Source organism: Pseudochaenichthys georgianus, chromosome 17 (assembly GCF_902827115.2).
Source record: "Pseudochaenichthys georgianus chromosome 17, fPseGeo1.2, whole genome shotgun sequence".
Taxonomy (NCBI): Eukaryota; Metazoa; Chordata; class Actinopteri; order Perciformes; family Channichthyidae; genus Pseudochaenichthys; species Pseudochaenichthys georgianus.
In genome coordinates, this window is record NC_047519.1 from 41,283,490 (window position 1) to 41,302,702 (window position 19,213).

Consider the following 19,213-nt stretch of genomic DNA (forward strand, 5'->3'; position numbering starts at 1 on the left):
CTATTAAGGATTTTTTAAAGATGTTTTATTTTTTTTAACCGAACTTTCTAAATTATTTAACAAAATAAAAGTCTACATTTTTTTGTTAACGTAGGAATTGTTCTTGTGTGAAATTAATTAATGTATACATTAACTTAACTTGTAATCAAGTATTTTAAACCAAAACGTTCTCAACGATTAAAAAATATATAAAAGCCTACCACTCAGACTTTTATTTTCTTAATGATTCCACCGGAAGTACCTTTCATCGTGGTTTTACGCAGTTTGACGCAGCTGTTTGCAGACCTTCAGCTGCTGCCACACGGAGCAGAGACTCAGGCTGAATCACTGTGGATATTTCGGGGAGGTTTAGCAGAGAAAACACGCAGAAAAGCAGGATAAACACCGGGAAAAAGGGAGATTTACCCCGGTGTGTTGCTGCAGGATGGCGGACCGGGACCCGGTTCCTCTGCCGGCGGAGGTTCGGGCCAGACTGGCCGAATTGGAGCTGGAGTTATCCGAGGGTGAGTCACATTTAACCGGGGAGCTCCGGGTCGCTGTGCCCGGGCTCCGGTGCTTCTCCACCGGGTGTTTGAGTCGCTGCTGCTCGGTGTCTCTGGAGCTTTTTGTGGAGGAAAAGGTGTGGAGCCGCAAAATGTCACAAGTTCAAGTCCACATGTGTTACAGTCATGATGAGAGAGGGGGGGGGGGGGGGGGGGTGTTTTGGAAGAACTGTGGTTTTCTTATGGTATTCCTCAGTAGACCTAGACATAAAGCATACACACTGTCCAAATGGAGGTTAAAGATGTCAAAAAGTGGCATGCTTTGTAAAACTGTGGTTTTCTTATGGTATTCCTCAGTATATCTAGAAATAAAGCATTCAAACTGTTCACGTAAGTAGGCCTGCAGATAAAGCATCAACATTGTCTAAATGGAGGTTACAAATGTCAAGAAGTACACCGACATGTCTTAAAATCACTATTTCTGGCACATGGGTAGAACCATTACATCAGAAGTCATTACTACGCAGTACGCACCGAGTGAAATGACACACATGTTAAACTGACTTTATGGGGGCTGCAGCCATTGCATTTTGTGACCATGACTATCTTAACAATGTTTTGAGTGTAAATAATGGCATCAAAAAGTGTCAACAGACGGCTTCAAATTATGTTGTTGCAAACTGCAGACCCAGGATATGGAGTTTGCAATGATAACAAAGAGACTAGGAGATGGGAACCTAGCAGTAGCACCAGGACCATCACATTCATGGTATCAAAGGCTGCACACTTGGCTTCATGTCATTATTAAATTACAGGTGCTCAACATCAAAATACTGCCATCTGAAAGTTTCTAGAGCCCAAAGTATTGTGTTTTTGCACGTGGCAAAGCAGACGTATTCAGTTTACTGTGATAAAAAGAAAGTCTGATTATTGTATTATACTATAGTACACTCTTCACCTTGTACAGCGTCATGGAAGTCTCAATGGATTTACACTCAACGTAACGTGCTAAAACAATGCCTACTGAAAATATCCTGGGCCCAATTTAATCTGTTAATCCCTCTTTCTGCTTACACGCCCAACATATTCAGTTGACAATGAAAACAGATACATATTAGCTCTTAGAGTATACATGTTTGTTGATTATTGCACTAATACTTCCATCAAAGCATCAAGTACACTTCAAAGTCTCCACTGAGCATCGAAGCTCTCAGGGGGAATATCACAGGACTGCTGTAGAGATGTCTTCTTCTTCTTCTTCTTCTTCTTCTTCTTCTTCTTCTTCTTCTTCTTCTTCTTCTTCTTCTTCTTCTTCTTCTGCTGCTGCTGCTGCTGTCTGGACGTTGAAAAACCCTTACATTATGCTCGTGCAGCTGTTGGCACGATGTTCACACGATGACACCGTGCACGATTCCCATTTCATTGCAGAGTCTTATATTGTTTTTTGCAAGATGTGTGAAAGGCAGCCTCGGTATTGATTTTCTCATTAGCCCCTCTTCCTCCTCCTCCTCTTCCTCCTCTTCAGATTGATATGTCACATTACTGCAGACGCGCTCTCAGTGTCAGGTTTCAGCTGCGTGTCCTCACAGCTCAGCCATGTATGGAGACAGACAGAGAAGACAGAGGATGTTAAACAGCTGACTGCATTGCATTTTAATGTTTCCACTGCAGGGGGCTCGGGGGGGAACGAGGGGAGAGGAAAGGTATAAAGCTAAAGCTTTGTTTTTATAGAATAACAAACAACTTAGGATATTCCTCCAACTGTCGGCCTGCAGATAACGCATCAACACTCTCTAAATCGGGTTAAAAACGTCCAAAAGTACACCGATGTGACATGAGATCAAGCAGCAACGAGGTAGAACTATTGTAAATAGAAGATACCTTTCATGTTGACCCTTAAATCATGAATATGCAGCAATAAGAAGCACACAACTCTTACGCAATGTTACATTTACGTTATAAGGGCTGCAGCTATGGCTTTATTTCATTATTAGGCGCTTTCACACCGGAGTACTTTTCCCAGTATAGTTCCGAAGATTTGCATTCACACCAAAAAAATCCAGAACTAGAACTTAGTCCATGAGAACCTTTTCAGTCCCTGCTAGGTACTTTCATGGGAGAAGAAGGTTCCCATTTCTGATTGGCTGGGCGGATTGCAAACCACGCCCCGTAAAACTCCCAAAAAGTTTTGTGAAGCCACCATTTTATTTGCTCACATTAGCATTATTAGCATTAGCATGATTAGCATTAGCCCCGCGCAGAAACGCAGAGAGACTAACTTATGGCAACACAAAATAAACCATGGGAGCGGTGGAGATGAGGAGGTGTCGGCGTTCTGGCGATTTACTCGGAAGGCTTCAGTAGAAGCTGCGACTGAAGCCTTCCCCAACTCCGGGGACTTCCGGCCGGGGACTTCCGGCCGGGGACTTCGTGTGGCAGTATACGCCGTGAAGTGGTTTGCGGCCTGCCAGTAAACCCAAAGCAGAAGAAGAAGAAGTGACGTCAGCGGCTTCATTTGCCTAATCCACCCCCAGGGACTTTTTCTGGTGTGAACGTGATCTGTACTTAGTTCATCAGAACTCTTTAGTTCATGAGAACTAAAGAGTTCTGATGAACTAAGTACGGCAAAGTACTTGGTGTGAAAGCGCCTATAGACACTATCTTCCAGTGTATAAATCAACATTTAAGTGGTGAAATGGTGATTGAAAGTGTCCTCAGCCCAATTCAACATCTTCCAATTGTCTTTTTGCAATTTGTGAACTCAAGTAATTCAGTTTACCAGGTGGATGAAAAACACTTTTCATCCACCTGGGGCCTGTACGAAGAACCTGGTTCAACCTAACCTGGATATGTTTGAGTTAGCCGGTTGGCCTAATCCAAAACATACGCGCTCTCGCTAAACGGTCCTACGACGCTGGTTATCAAGTGGATCGCTCAAGCCAGCCGTGTCCTATCTAGTTAGGTGCGCGTTCACATGAAAGGGGTGGTATCTGGAGCATTCGACCAATCACAAACATGGAGAAGCGCACTGACAGCGCAGCGTCATACTTCCTGAATGAAAAGTGAACTATAATATTAGACATATGAAGAAGTTAAACTTTAAACATCCATGACTTAAACACTTGATCAGGATAAAAGCCACAGAGCTGCACCTGCAAGGTGAATACAGCTGGTAACAGAACACGTGTTTGAATGCGTCCATCAACAGGTTTATGATATCACTGCCCCGTCTAAAACACGATCTGACTTTAATTACATTTGTCTCGAGTGTTTCGTCAACTTAATGTGTTGCTTAAAATAATCCTTCTGCATACAGTATGTGACACTGTGAGTGTTGCACGGCCAGATACGGCTCAGTGACTCAGATAAGGAGATGTGATACATTATGAAGTGATATGCCGCAGACTGTACTTAATGTACTCTGATCCGGTTACTTATGTTGTGGCCGATATTTAAATAAGCTAATGTTCTAACAGTCAGATTGCTCTGAAGATGGAGGTGATATTCTATTAATGTTCACGTTCACACAGTCGGTGATTTTGGCCGGCCGTCTTTCCTGTAAGTACTATTATTTTGGGGAATCTGTCGCACAACTGGTCATATATTGAATAATTACTTATTTGTTCTATGTCAGAAAATAACAATTAATGATCAGTTTGAGCTTTGAGTTTAATAACATTTTGGGTCAAATGCTAGCCTCTGCTTTATGACGTACGTTTAACCTTTTCAACGATTAAAAACTGAGAAAAGCTGCAAATTAGGGCTGAACGATGAATCGATTTTAAATCGAAATCGCGATTTTAAATGATGCAATTATCAAATTGCAAAGCCTGCAATTGAAAAAAAAAAAAATGGTGTGGACAAACATCCACACCAATCAGAAGTGCTGTGCTCCACATGCACAGCCATTGTTAACCAATCAGAAGTGGCCCATGATAGAAGGTGATAGACAGATTGATCCAATCACCTGGCAAGTGCTTCTGTAAGTGCCTGCCCTTTCCAAATGGCTTCCAGTGGAGCTTCAGATGCTTTGGTGAACCATCTGAGTCAGGTTAGCAACGCTCCATCACGTGTTTCTATTACAGGGAGAATCTTAAACTGAAGCTCGACTTTAAAGCAACCCAACGGAAGTCTCATGTAAGTTTAGTTCTTCCACTCGTAGCTCGGGCTGCGGGGTGCTAGAGACGGGAGCGTGTTGATGCGACCTTCCTAGCCGGAGATATGGCCGCATTTTACAATAAACTTCCGTTGGGTCGCTTAAAAACAAATATCGCAATCGCAATATTTGTCATAAAAATCGCAATTAGATTATTTCCCCAAATCGTGCAGCCCTACTGCAAATGATCAAATTGGAAAAGCAGGAACTCGTGAGCATTTGATCTCGAGGGTTTCATCTCTTCAGGTGTGAGGTTTTTTCCTTGTCTTTTGTTGCCTGGAGACATCAGAAAGACCTTCAAACTGTAAATACTGTCTGTCCCCTTACTTCAGATGTCTTCGTCCCTTCAGAAACACTGATTCATTTTTCATTTCCTCGTGAGCGAAGAGATTTACGGTCTTTAATAATTAACAAGCGATCTCTGTAAAGCTGTACCTTTCCAACCAGCTGTCAAGAACCAAAAGAGATTCCCTTTTTACAACGATTTAAAAACGGAGAAAAGCTGCAAATGATGAAATTGGAAAAGCAGGAACTCGTGAGCATTTGATCTCGAGGGTTTCATCTCTTCAGCTGCGAGTTTTCTTTTACGCTTTTCGTGTCTTTTGTTGCCTAGAGAAATCAGAACGACCTTCAAACTGTAAATACTGACCCCATACTTCAGACGCCTTCAGAAGCCGAGTGATTCATTCTTCATTTTCCTCGTGAGCGAAGCGCCAACAGAGATATCCCTTTCCTCTCGAGCAGACCGAGCTGAACCCGGGACCTCTGCGGTTAACGAAAGGCCAAACCGAAAGCATCCACACGCTGACATTTCACTGCATCCATTACACGCAGCGGGCTGCAATACAACACATGACGTCTCCAGAAACGTCTCTGCTGCCTGCGAGTGAAGTGTTGCGTAAATACATGAAATCTGCCATCAGAGAAAGGAAGAACAATACGCTCATGGTCTGAAGTGAACTCAATGATAGTAATCACACAATGAAGGGACAAACGGCCTCTTGGAGAGACGGTAGACATATTGCATGGTAAAAATAACATCGTTTATTAATTATTCAACACGTTTCCTCTGCGGTCCATCCCCTGCTGGTTCAGGTGATGCTGCAGGAATGAGACTAGTTATTAGGCTGGATTTGTTATACGATATGTGTTAATATGGGTTATTTTTAATTATCATATTCTGGGTTTGAACCGACCGCAAAAGGGTTGCTTATATTTAACGTTGTTACTGAACACTTTTGGTCAAAACAAGGGTCATAAAATACCATTTCTCATTCATTATTAAACATGTTCATTCCATCTTTCAGAAGTCCGTTTTATTAAGGATATTATTTAATACTACTTTCCCATTGCTATTCCACCGTCTGAATATTCTTAAACATGGATTTCTTTGGGATACTTGGACTATTATATTACTATGTCATTATATCATGAAACGTGTTTGACCTATCGTACGATACATGGAAATGACTTGGTTCATTTTAACGCCAACAAACATCTCGAGCTGCAGTTTGGGTTTGAGAGAGGAGTGTTGTGTTCCTATAAGAGCCCAAAAGTAACGTCTATCATTGTTTTGGTTCTGCCTTCTTCTTCTTTCATGCTTTATTCAAAAGGATATATGTTGCCATCGTCTTCACACTGCAACGCCTGTTCTTCAGAACTCATTTGTTGTGTGACTTGCTCTTTAAGATGACAATAATGTGGCTTATTTCAAATAATAATAATATATCGTCCAACAAAAGCAGTTTAGGGACAGGTTTCATCTTGACATGCGACAGGTGGGCGCCACGGCAACAAGTGATGTCACGTTTACAAAGGGTTTTATTGGTTGCCGGGCGGGTCTGACCTTTGGACGCGAGCATGCAAGAGATTATATAAGTAGTATCTTAACACACACACACACACACACACACACACACACACACACACACACACACACACACACACACACACACACACACACACACACACACCACACACACACACACACACACACACACACACACACACAACACACACACACACACACACACACACACACACCACACACACACACACACACACACACACACAACACACACACACACACACACACACACACACACACACACACACAACACACACACACACACACACACACCACACACACACACACACACACACACACACACACACACACACACACACACACACACACACACACCTTATCAGTGACACTGTGAATGAATACTCTTTGATTGCCTCCGACTCAGAGCAGGACGTGGAAATGTTTCTGAGTTTCTCTTTGGACGACTAGACTGAAGTTCTTCCTGTCTCCAGGCTTTAAGGTTCAAAAAGCTCTTTATTGTTCTCATACTGCTGCAGCACCTCTTTTCACCCTCTGTCTGAAACCAGAGCCCAGTCCGCTCTGATTGGTTAGCTGGTCGGCTCTGTTGTGATTGGTCGACCTCTTAGAGATATCGTATAATGTGTTGGAGCGCTGGCCAATAGAGAGATGTTTCCATACAGTAGGTCTTTGAAATCCTTCAAAGTTTGATAAATAAATATCACGTTTTTGTATTTTTTTATACATATATATATAAACATAGATAGAAGGTTGTCATTGAAACAGGTTACGTGTTTTGGGTAAGAATAAAAACAAAAAACAACAACGTGCTTTACGTTTGTTTGACAGCAGTTGGTTGCTAAGGGAACATCATTTTGCCAATATTAAAAATAACAGGAAAGGGCTGCTCAATTAATCGTATTTTAATTACGATTATGGCTTTCAACGATTACGAAAACAACGTAATCGAAATAAAACGATTATTTTTTTATTATTATTTTTAAAAAAATGTTGTATTGTTGTTTGTTTTTCAGTTGTTCAGTTGTTCAGGTAATCAACTGTCAACATGTTTTTCTCCAATAAATGGACGTTTTCAAAGTCAATGAATAATCGCATTTAATAATCGCAATTACAATTATTGACCCAAATGATCGAGATTATGATTTTTGCCATAATCGAGCAGCTCTACTTAATATGTGTGAATATCTTTGACTCGGACTCAAACTAACGGAGGTCAACAGTTGTCTGAGGTCGTACAGTCATGTTGTCGACCGGCTCCTAAAGCCCTTCAGTGTTTACGGGCCGATCTCCTGCAGAAGGAACACATGTTGAGGGTCAGCGAGTTCCCGTCTCTTCTTTCTGTCTTAACGTCCGACTCAGCGCTACAGCATTTCCATAAAGAGGTTCTCTTCCTGGGAGACAGTGGGGACGGAGAGAGGCTTCAACACAGCAGGGCCAGACAGCCATACTTCTCGTTTAGCCGGAGCGATGTCCTCTGAGCGATGTCCTCACGTGGCTCTCTGCAGAACTGGTCTCTCTATCGCCGACGGGGCTTTTGTTAAAAACACTTTCAGCACTTCAGGTCCAGAGAGCCGACATCAGCGTCTGAACACACACAGCGGAGTCCTTCCTCTGGGCACGCACGCTTCCTTTCACACGCCGTCTTTTGAAACCGTGGTTCTAAAAGCCCACAGGCTCGTAAACTCTCAACGTGTGCGCGTTTCCACGGGAGGAAGAAAAACAAAACGGACAGAAGCGCCGACGCTGCTTCATCACAGACACGTTGTTCAGCTGGAGGAAACATCATCTGCTGCCCCTTTCCTCGTCCCTGAGTGGGGTCGTCTTGTTGTTGTTGTTGTTGTTGTTGTACCTTTTCTTGTTCGTCTAATTGTTCTTGTTTTCCTTTAGGTCCTCTTCTTCCTACTCTTCTTCCCTCTGTTGATGTTGTTGCTGTTCTTCCTCTTGTTGTTCTTCTTCTACTTGTTTCCCTTTTCTTGTTGTTGTTGTGCTTCTTATTCTTCCTGTTCTTCCTTTGTTGTCGTTCTTGTTGTTCTACCTTTTCTTCTTCTTGTTCTTGCTATTTTTCCTCTTGTTGTTCTTCTACTAATTTTCCTTTTTGTTGTTGTTGTTCTCCCTGTTCTTCGTCCTCTTCTCCCCACTGTTGATGTTGTTCTTTTTCTTGTTGTTCTTGTTGTTCTTCGTGTTGTTGTTGTTGGTCTTCCTCTTGTTCTTCTCCCTCTTCTTCCCTCTGTTGTTGTTGTTGTTGTTGTTGTTCGTCCTTCTTCTTCCCATGAAAACGAGATTTCAAGGTTTAATTCCTTTTTATTTGTTACCATCTCAAAGTCTTTGTCGTTTGGACACAATTGGAATCAGACAAACTTGAATGCACATTTTTACCGAGTGCTCAATCGATGAATCTGGAAAACAATGGAGATGAAATGCTAAAGTCGTTAGTCCCTATTGTCCTGGGATTATCCTGGTCGGCTCGTCCGGTGCAAACACAATCTTAACTGCATTAATTATCTTAAAAGCTGAGAATATATATTATTTGTTTATATGAACAAGGACCATGCATGCTCGCAGGAAGACAAATGTGAGGGTGGAAATGTCAGCGGGCGAAAAGACGTTTGTTCAGGTGGACTTCTCTCCGCAGAGAGACGCCGTCCCGTCTCCACTGACAACGAGAGAGAGGAGCAAGCGCTCATTAAAGAAACTGACTTTATGAGGATTCACCGTCTTATCTGTTTTAAGATCAGACGTCCATTTGGTTTAATCCGACAACAATTAGCATCTAATTAAAGTAGATTTCTGAATCATTTTCAAACTATTGATAAACGCCCGTGAGCAGCAGACGGTAAACAATGTGCTTTCCTTCTGCATCCAACGCCACTGTAGTGAAGCGGTGTGTTACTCTTAAAATCCACTCTTAAGAATGTTATAAGCAATATGTTACTTTGTTGAGGGTTTATGGAGGTTCAGTTTTACCAGCAACTGAACTTCCTATATGTCGGTTTTATTATTATTCACATGTTTATGCATCTTAAAGGTGCCTACTTATAAGCGATAAGGAGATTTGTAAGCCTACAGTATTCTGTGTGGTAAACGATTTAAAATACTACTTTATGTAATGCCTAAAGACTCGGTCGGTTTGGAAATGCTGTGAAATATCATATCGGATGCAGCCAGGGCTAAAGGGAACTTCCAACTGACTGAAGTAACGTTGACTTTACATGTTTAAAGTGCATCTCTCCCGAGCTGCGTGGAAAGAACCAGAGATACGTTGGACTTCCAGCTGTGTTCGGCCTCTCTTATCGTTCAGATGTGTAAACTCCACTCCTTGAATCCTCACCAGAACAAAAGCTCGTCTCTGTTTCTCGCATCTCTTCCTCAACTTGACGAAAGCACTTAACATCTCAAAACGTCTCGGACTCAGTTTGTCCCCCTGATCTGAGTGGAGATGGCATTACTGCGTGCTCAGTATCCTCTGATCCTGGCTGCAAGGCTCCATCTGCCATGAGAGCAATCAGAAGACCCCCAATCAGCGTTTTCATTCACCCCCACCCCCCGCCCGCCCTCATGTCAGTCCGATCAATGTCACGTCGTTTCAGAGCCTGTTTTACACTCGTCAGCTCGTAATGCTAAAAGCTCCTCAATCACTTAATTGGCTTTAGCGGGCGGACGCCGATCATAAAAACCAAGATGTGTTTTCCTGCAGAGTCGACGACTAATGAGCCGAGTGTTCATTTCTCCCGCTGTGGGGTTTGTGAGAGCGGCTTTTCGTGAGTGTTTTTACGCCTATTTATTTGTTGGCAGCTGGTTGGTTGGCTTTGTGTAATAGTAAGGGTTGCTTTTTCTGGGTAAAATGTCATGTCTTCGATATCTTTGGTTCAGTTCTGCCACAGGGGGAGAGGCTATCAAACAACACCAACTAGTATTCTTTCCATTGACTCTCAACTTTGTTTCCTTGAACCACCATTTGGTCTGCTTGTTGTCCAAAATAACCAAAATGGTTTCCTTAGCCGCGTTCACACCAAGTACTTTGCCGCACTTAGTTCCCAGCACTTAGTTCCCAGCTCTTAGTTCCCCCATGGAGCTAAGAGCCGATCGCGTTCACACCGGAATAAGTTCCTGAGGGAGGATTAGGCAAATGAAGCCGCTGACGTCACTTCTTCTTCTGCTAATGCTAATAATGCTAATAATGCTAATGCTAATAATGCTAATAATGCTAATGCTAATAATGCTAATAATGCTAATAATGCTAATGCTAATAATGCTAATGCCAGCAAATGCAATGGCGGCTTCACAAAACTTTTCCGAGTTTTACGGGGCGTGGTTTGCAATTCGCCCAGCCAATCAGAAATTGGAACCTTTTTCTCCCAGGAAAGTGTAAAAAAGTTTGAAAAGGATTCAGAATCAATACAAACGGTTAGATTATCGTTTGTGAGTCTTGTGTGCAGGAATAAGCCGTAGTTGATTCGTGTGTGTGTGTGTGTGTGTGTGTGTGTGTGTGTGTGTGTGTGTGTGTGTGTGTGTGTGTGTGTGTGTGTGTGTGTGTGTGTGTGTGTGTGTGTGTGTGTGTGTGTGTGTGTGTGTGTGTGTGTGTGTGTGTGTGTGTGTGTGTGTGTGTGTGTGTGTGTGTGTGTGTTGAAGGAGAGTCGTGTGTGTTTGTGCTGAAGGAGTCGTGTGTTTGTGCTGAAGGAGAGTCGTGTGTGTGTTTGTGTTTGTGCTGAAGGAGAGTCGTGTGTGTGTGTGTGTTTGTGTTTGTGCTGAAGGAGAGTCGTGTGTGTGTGTCAGGAGTCGTGTGTGTTTGTGCTGAAGGAGAATCGGTGTTGTTCAGATCTGATGAGCTCAGGCTGAGCGGGTTAATCCTGAGAGACTGACCGTCCACTCTCTTCACAACACCAACATCTAAACCCTGTAACAACCATCTGTCCTCTCGCGCTGTCCGCTAACACACTGCTGAGGACTAAAGGACTCCACGCTAATACTGCATCGAGTCCTTCATGCGTGCTTGGTTTTTAGGGGTATTTGTTAACTTACATGCACTATTTCTGTTTCTGTTGAATGTGTTCACTGTTATTGTGAAGAACCGGAAGTGTTACCAGATGTGGTCAAGTGTTACGTTGGAGTCACGTGTTGTATGTGTTATCCGAAGATGGCGGTGTGCTGAAAGTATCGTGCTAAGACGAAAGTGTGTCTTATTATCGAGTAACAGTATTGAATGCATGCATCAGCAAAAATCTCCAATTTATAAAGGCCTTATTGTCCAAGTCTTTTTTTTTTCACACCCCTAACCCCCATTATTGACACAAATAAACTTTATTGACTTTTCTTTTTTGTTTGCGAGTTACCCAGCCTGCCTAGTTCTGGGTTTCTTCAACACACTGACAATTATTCTTATTCTTGAAATATATTGACTTTTTCTCTAAGACATTTGAACACATTTGTCCACTTTCTTTCAGGAAAACTAGATGTTAAGGTCTCTCTAGACATGAAATGTAATATAATGTGGGTCTTCTATGACCTCCAGTTGTTCACAACATGGGCTAACAACCAAACATATCAACAAAAGACGTTCGAAATGACTTATGAGTGCATTTCACCTAACAACGTAAAAGCTGAATTCAATGTGATTGGTATAGCCTCATATCACACCAAAAAGCAGTCAAACAAAACAAAAAAAGCCAAAGTACTAATACATTGAGACATCCATGCATTAAGACGTTAACATACACAAGCATACAGCACAAACACATCGTGTTCATTCAAGAAAATGCTTTAAAAACAGATTTGAGCTTTAATGAGTCTCTTTTCGTCGTCACGTTGTCCTCTATAATTACAAACACATGAAGTCGGTCATAATGGAAACATTTCTCCGTGCTCTGACAGCCGGAAATAACGTAACTGCTGTTGGAAACATTTCTTTCCAGCGACTGCAGCCGTGCGCCTGTTCTCCGCCGTGTTGCTGCACAGGATGATGTCATCGTGGAGAGGAGAGGCAGATTTTGGGGGGGGGGGGAGAGGGGGGTGTTTCTGGCAGATTGCATCATTAAACCGCTCTGACTCTTTCAGACCCTTCAACTGAGAGAGCGTGGGGGGGGGGCTCAGAGAGTGAGGGGTGAAGGGACATGAGCACTGAACTCTTTTGGGGAAATCTATGCAATTCTTTTCCATTGTTGCTGAAACACTCTTCAATCTTAATGTTATTTTGGTAACACTTTATTTTAAGGTACACAAATTCACCATCAACTAGTTGTTAATGAACATGCATATTAGCAGTATTTTGGCCCTTTATTAGTCATTATAAAACATGTATTAATGCCTTAATGACCATATTCTACAAGTGCTAGGCCATTAGTTGAGTTTTTCCTCAATAACTCTCTAATGAGTGCTGATTTATTGTAAGTACATGAGTTTGGGTCTATGCTCAATATGGGCCGGATTCTCTCATCAGGGATAATGTGCTCATTATGGGGAAAAGAACGCCCGACCATAACGACCAAGTCGCTGCACATTATCCCGCTTATTACACGGCCAGATACTAAACAAACTAACGACTCGACTCCCAATATTAATTGAAATTATTGTATTGACTTAAAAATGATCGTATTTCTGATCCACGAACAAGTCCCTAAACTCTGCAGAGCCCACACCGTGTCCTGTTAGCGTTCACTTCCTCGCTGCCTTCTGCTGGGGATTCATCTGACGTCCAGCGCTCCGTCTTCTACTTTCTCTTTCTTGATCTTGATCTTCTTCAATATATTTCATTTAGCAGATCCTGGAACTGCTACCCCCGCGACCCGACCACGGATAAGCGGGAGAAGATGGATGGATGGATAGCAGATCCTTCCATTTTGAGTTTATATATCTATTCTTTAACCAATTGGGATTTGTTTGATTGTTGCTATTCTTATCAATAATACTTAGTAGTACTAATATTGTTAAAATGTCCTGAAACACAGGATACCTTTTCATTCTTCATAGACATATTTCAACTCCGACTTTATTTTAAGTGACCAATAGATTTTAAAACCATATAGATGTATTAATTAATATGCTATATGCTAACTTACGACGTTCTGAATCAGTGATGTGATCTCAATAAAAAGTAGAACGTGTAGAAATTAAGACGGTATTTCAAAATGATATTTATTGTCTTTTCTCACAACGTAATATTTTTTTAAGTGTTCGTCCAAAACTCTTGTGGCACGGTTCCTCCAGCAGCGAGGGTTTGGGGATTTAAGTCCAGCACAGACAGTCGTTGGACAATGAGGCTCTTAATCCGTTTAGATAGTTGAGTGTTATTGGATTCTCTGCGTTGGAACGAGGCTCCGAGTGATGGATGTGGTTCCTTTAGATCCGCCGGACTGCAATGAGTTGTTCTGCCTTCAGCAGCATCGGTATCATTTCAAACCTTTCGCTTATTATCTATCCATATTTTGAGGCTTCAGAGACATGAAGAAGAGGGGACACATGTTGATGTAGAAGAGACATGAAGAAGAGGGGACACATGTTGATGTAGAAGAGACATGAAGAAGAGGGGACACATGTTGATGTAGAAGAGACATGAAGAAGAGGGGACACATGTTGATGTAGAAGAGACATGAAGAAGAGGGGACACATGTTGATGTAGAAGAGACATGAAGAAGAGGGGACACATGTTGATGTAGAAGAGACATGAAGAAGAGGGGACACATGTTGATGTAGAGGAGACATGAAGAAGAGGGGACACATGTTGATGTAGAAGAGACATGGAGAAGAAGGGACACATGTTGATGTGGAAGAGACATGGAGAAGAGGGGACACATGTTGATGTAGAAGAGACATGGAGAAGAGAGGGGGGGGCTGGTTCAGGTTGATAGCTCATTAGCTAGCCAACATGTAGCTAATGGTTAGCAACATATTAGAAGTGAGGCTACCAGTCTAACGTCAGGTCGACTGTGATAGCCTCACTTTAATAGTTTGCTAAACATGAGCACCAGTGTGTTGCAGTTGCTAGCAGCTAATTGGGATGTCATGCTGATAGACAGATATAATACATTTAGCATTATAGTTAGTTAGCATGTCAGCTGCAGCCCACTTCCTGTCTCTCTAACTCACTGCAGAAGGCTGCACTAAAGAAAGGGCACAGAGAGGAAACCAGCTGTAAGATGTTTAAAAGTTCATTAAACATAATATATGCTTAAATGCATTTCAAAGACGTTGTGTTGGAGTTTGTGTTATTCTACATTTTCACACCAAGATTTACTGCAAATGTATATCGGTTCCAAACATCGGTTATCGGTCTCCTTGATTACTAATAACCGGCATCGGCCTTGAAGAAGCCACATCGGTCTGAAGTCATGTTTCTCTTTTCCAACACCGAAGACGAGCAGAACGGCCAACTGGAGATTAAACGAAGCATGGCAGGAATACTATTTAATAACATTTGTAAATAATTTGTAAATGGTAACTGCATTTTCTAAAGCACTTTACCCCCCCCCCCCAGGTATTGCACCTGTATCCTATTTTGAGTCATTTGTGCAAATACATGAAACCACATCAAGCCGGCCTCGTCTTCTCGCCGGTCAGAAGAGGCTCCGTGTGGAACGCTTTGGAGTCTGCCGGTGAACACTGAGGCTCTGTCGGAGAGATGCTGGTCACTCCTCTTCCTCTCGCTCTGGATCCTCTTCTTCAAACACGGACTAACATTAGCTCCACCTCACGAGTGCTTCACAGAGTTAGAAAGAGAGACTAAATAAGCACGTTTATTCATATAGCCCCTTTCAACGCGGCAGTTCAACGTGCTTTACAAAAACTGAAAGGCATTAAGAAACATATTATAATCGCCTCACTTTCGTTCTACTTTCTTGTGTAACTTGTCCTTTAGTTGTTTCAAGTGCTTCATGCTAAACGAACCCCCTTTGGAAAATTGTAGTCTGACCCCATGGTACCTTTTTAGTTTTCGCCGACTATTCCTCTTTTTTAAATGCACATTAGTTACTGTAAGTTGACCTCGTCTTTCTAGACTTTTTGGTATCCTCCGTGAACCAGGGCGTTGAAACCAAGTAGTAGGGCTGTACCCGAATATTCGACTATTCGAATATTCGTTCGTTGGCCAACTATTCGGGTTTCAATTTCATTATTCGGATATTTTTTTTTTTTAAACAAAAAAATATTTAAAAAAAAAATTAAATATTTTTTCAAAAAAATTAATATATTTTTCTAAATGTATGCTATTAATAAAGGCGAATTGCCATATTCTTATACTATATTTATATTTTGAATTGCACTGTTAAAATGCGGAAATATATACAATCTCAGTCTGTGCTCCTGACACTGTTCACAGTCACGAACGCAAACGGCACGCTTCATCTCGCTTCACCTCGCTTCACCCATAAAATGCCGAATACTTCAGCTGTGTGGGGCCATTTTAAATTGGACGACTGTAAAAAGAAGGCAGTGTGCCAAATATGTGATAAGAAACTGGCCTACCACGGTGGCACAACAACTCTGAAAAGTCACCTGGATGCTGTAAGTAGTAGCCTAGCTTAGCTTAGCTGTTGTGAAGTTGCCATGATGAAGCTGCTTTATCCGCCGTTTAAACAGTAACGTTAAACATGATAAAAACGTGCACTTACTTTGCTTGGAAAATAGTTGCAAGCAAGCAACCGAATTGTTTTTTTATATTAGTTTTTTAATTTTATCAGAATAGTGAATATAATAGGAGTAATGTGGGAACATCTGGGGCTAAGGCAATTATTGGCAAAAAGTTGAGTAGCTCAGCCTAATAATAAATTGTGTCAATAGGTGCATCCCCACGCATCCCAGCCATCAACATCCTCAAAAATACAGCAGACCCTACAGTTCCAAAAACCGATGCCATAGTAGATTTCATCGCTATGGATATGAGACCCATTTACATAGTCGAAGGCTTCAGAAAATTAATGAAGAAGATGGAGCCCGGCTACACTGTCCCCAAACGCTCCAGTATTTTAGATGCCATGTCTCTGAAGTACAGCGATCACCGAGACCAAATTGTAACTCAGATTGAAAACTCAACTGCCGTAAGTTTTACAACGGACATTTGGACCACCTCGGTGCGTATGGAGGCGTATATGGCTGTCACCTGTCATTTCATAACTCGGGAGTGGAAACTCTGTAACTTTGTTTTGGAAACCAAAGTAATGGAAGTAAACCATACGGGAGTAAATATTGCAGAACAGCTTGGAGAAGTGGCGGACGCCTTTGCCATTCTGAATTATAAGCGAGTAGCCGTTGTCCACGACAATGCCAGCAACATGAAGCTGGCAGCTGAAATATGTGTTTTGTATCTTTGTTTGACTGTTCAGTTTGTAAAATGTTATAGACGGAATGTGGAACCAGATTTGGTCCCCGGGTGCTGCGCTGGGTTAAATGCAGAGGACACATTTAGTTTTAATGTTTGCGAGTACTGAGACAATAAATACATATAAATCGTAATAGTATGCTCTTTCTGCACTTCTGCTTAACAGCGTGTTGTCAGCTGTCTCGGATTCGGAGCGTGTTATGAAGCCTTTTGGGGAAAAAAAAAAAATGTGAAAAAAAAATGTATTAAAAAAAAATACAAATCTCTCCGCACCGAATATTCGAATATTCGCTGCTGATTACTACCGAATATCCGGAGCCCGAAAAATGGTATTCGGGACAGCCCTACCAAGTAGCAGATATCGAGAACCTAACCCCGGCCATGACGGAAAAACAGCTAACAATGTCGCCCATTTTTACTGGGTTTTCCGTGTTAAAGAAGCCCCACTAAGTGTATGTTCTAAAGCAGAGGTCTTCAACAGGGGGTCCGCGACCCCCAGGGGGTCCGCGGAGGTACTGCAGGGGGGGTCGCGAAATCTTTGGTTGATTAGACAATTTTTTATATTTCTTAAAAAAAAAAAAAAACATCCCACAAATTGAAATATCTTTAAATTTACACTAACATGATTCCAACATATTGTAGCGAACGGAGAAATGGAGGAAGAAGACGTTATCTTTCAGTCAGCGATGCACGCATTCAGTTACACACGGTAGCTATCTCAAGCTAGGCGCCGGTTCACGCACAGCAGGAGACTACCCCGGACCTGTCCCACCAGGCCTCCTGTACACAAAGGGGAGGACCCGCCCCTATCGCTGCTGTGCCAATCACGAGGCCGCATGACACACGCTGGCTCTGTCAGGTTCCCCGTGATTGGCCGAGAGCCTATTCAGTCCCCAGTTTACTAAGGACCCAGGCACAAGGACGCACGCTGCGATATTATTGAGAAGACCATACCTTTTTATATATATATATATATATATATATATATAAAATGGATCGTTTGTAACTCGGACCAAAAAAAATCCCACAAGCACGAGAGATACCATCCACCTCAGAAACCACCAGTGAACATGCACGTGGCGAGGCGGAACCTGCTGCTGATGTAGCAGCTAATGAGGGTAAGCGCAAACGAAAGAAGACCCAACAATATGCAGATGCCATCCACAGATGCTTTGAGGATTCACCGTCCCTTCTACTGTGTGTTTAAAGTTAACATCTGTGAATCAATTTAATAGCTCAGTGTTGTGTTCGAGATGAATGTGTATAAATGGCAGTGGCACGGCCACCCTGTACCTTGCACATGTTAAAAATAAAAACATGAATATATTAACCTGTGTATTATTTGAATAGCTTAGTATTGAATGTGCAATAACAGAGTAGCTATGTTTATACACGGCACAAGGCCCCGTTTAATATAAAACACAATTGTATGCCATACATATAGTAGGGGGGTCCCTGCTCCAGCTCTCCATCAGTTTGGGGGTCCCTGCTCCAGCTCTCCATCAGTTTGGGGGTCCCTGCTCCAGCTCTCCATCAGTTTGGGGGTCCCTGCTCCAGCTCTCCATCAGTTTGGGGGTCCCTGCTCCAGCTCCATGAGTGTGGGGGTCCCTGCTCCAGCTCCATGAGTGTGGGGGTCCCTGCTCCAGCTCCATGAGTGTGGGGGTCCCTGCTCCAGCTCATGAGTGTGGGGGTCCCTGCTCTAGCTCCATCACTTTGGGGTCCCTGGCCTGAAAAAACGTTGAAGACCCCTGAAGAGTATCTCTAACTTTATCTCTTTCCGACCCCGCCGCTGTCCTGGTAAACCAGTTCCTGTCACTGGTGTGTTTCCTCCTCTCTCCTCTTCCTCTTCCTCTCTCCTCCTCCTCCTCCCTCCTCCTCCTCCTCCTCCTCCTCCTCCTCCTCCTCCTCCTCCTCCTCCTCCTCCTCCTCCTCCTCCTCTTCCTCATTACTGATCCTGAGGGCTTTAAGAAGTTAGAAAGAGAGATTAAATAAGTGGCAGATATCGAGACCCGAACCCGTTCATTACGTCAAATTTGAAAAAACCGTTGTCAATGTTTACCCGTTTTTAGTGTTACAAAATCCACTATAAAAGTATTTTTTAAAGAGTGTCTCGTGTCCTTTATGCTGTGACTGTATCCCCGTGTCTCCTCTGAAGTCTCTATGGCTCCTGCACGGACTATTTTTAGTCATTCGTGCAAATAAATGAAACCGAATTGAAACCGCCTCTTGTTGCGTCGCTTCAGTTATTTAATGCGGGACAACGAAGGTGTATAAATATAAAATACCATAATGGGTGTTTGATTTCGTAACATAGTTTGCGTCGATGACTTAGTGACAGCTTGGTTACCGTCAGTCAGTCACTTTGGCCCAAGATACGGATCATTAGAAGGAGTTAGGGTTAAGTCACAGCACCGTCTTTGCTG

At 42.6% G+C, this 19,213-nt stretch overlaps 1 protein-coding gene across 1 annotated transcript in view; it reads left to right on the top strand.

Moving 5' to 3' along the window:
• Nucleotides 1–286: 286 nt before the first annotated feature.
• The window catches only part of LOC117462649 (disco-interacting protein 2 homolog C-like), a 177,446-nt gene continuing 158,519 nt past the window's right edge, over nucleotides 287–19,213 (top strand). The window contains exon 1 of the mRNA XM_034104914.1: nucleotides 287–503. Coding sequence (XP_033960805.1) covers nucleotides 425–503 — 79 coding nt within the window. The 5' untranslated portion in view covers nucleotides 287–424. The remainder of the gene's footprint in view (nucleotides 504–19,213) is intronic.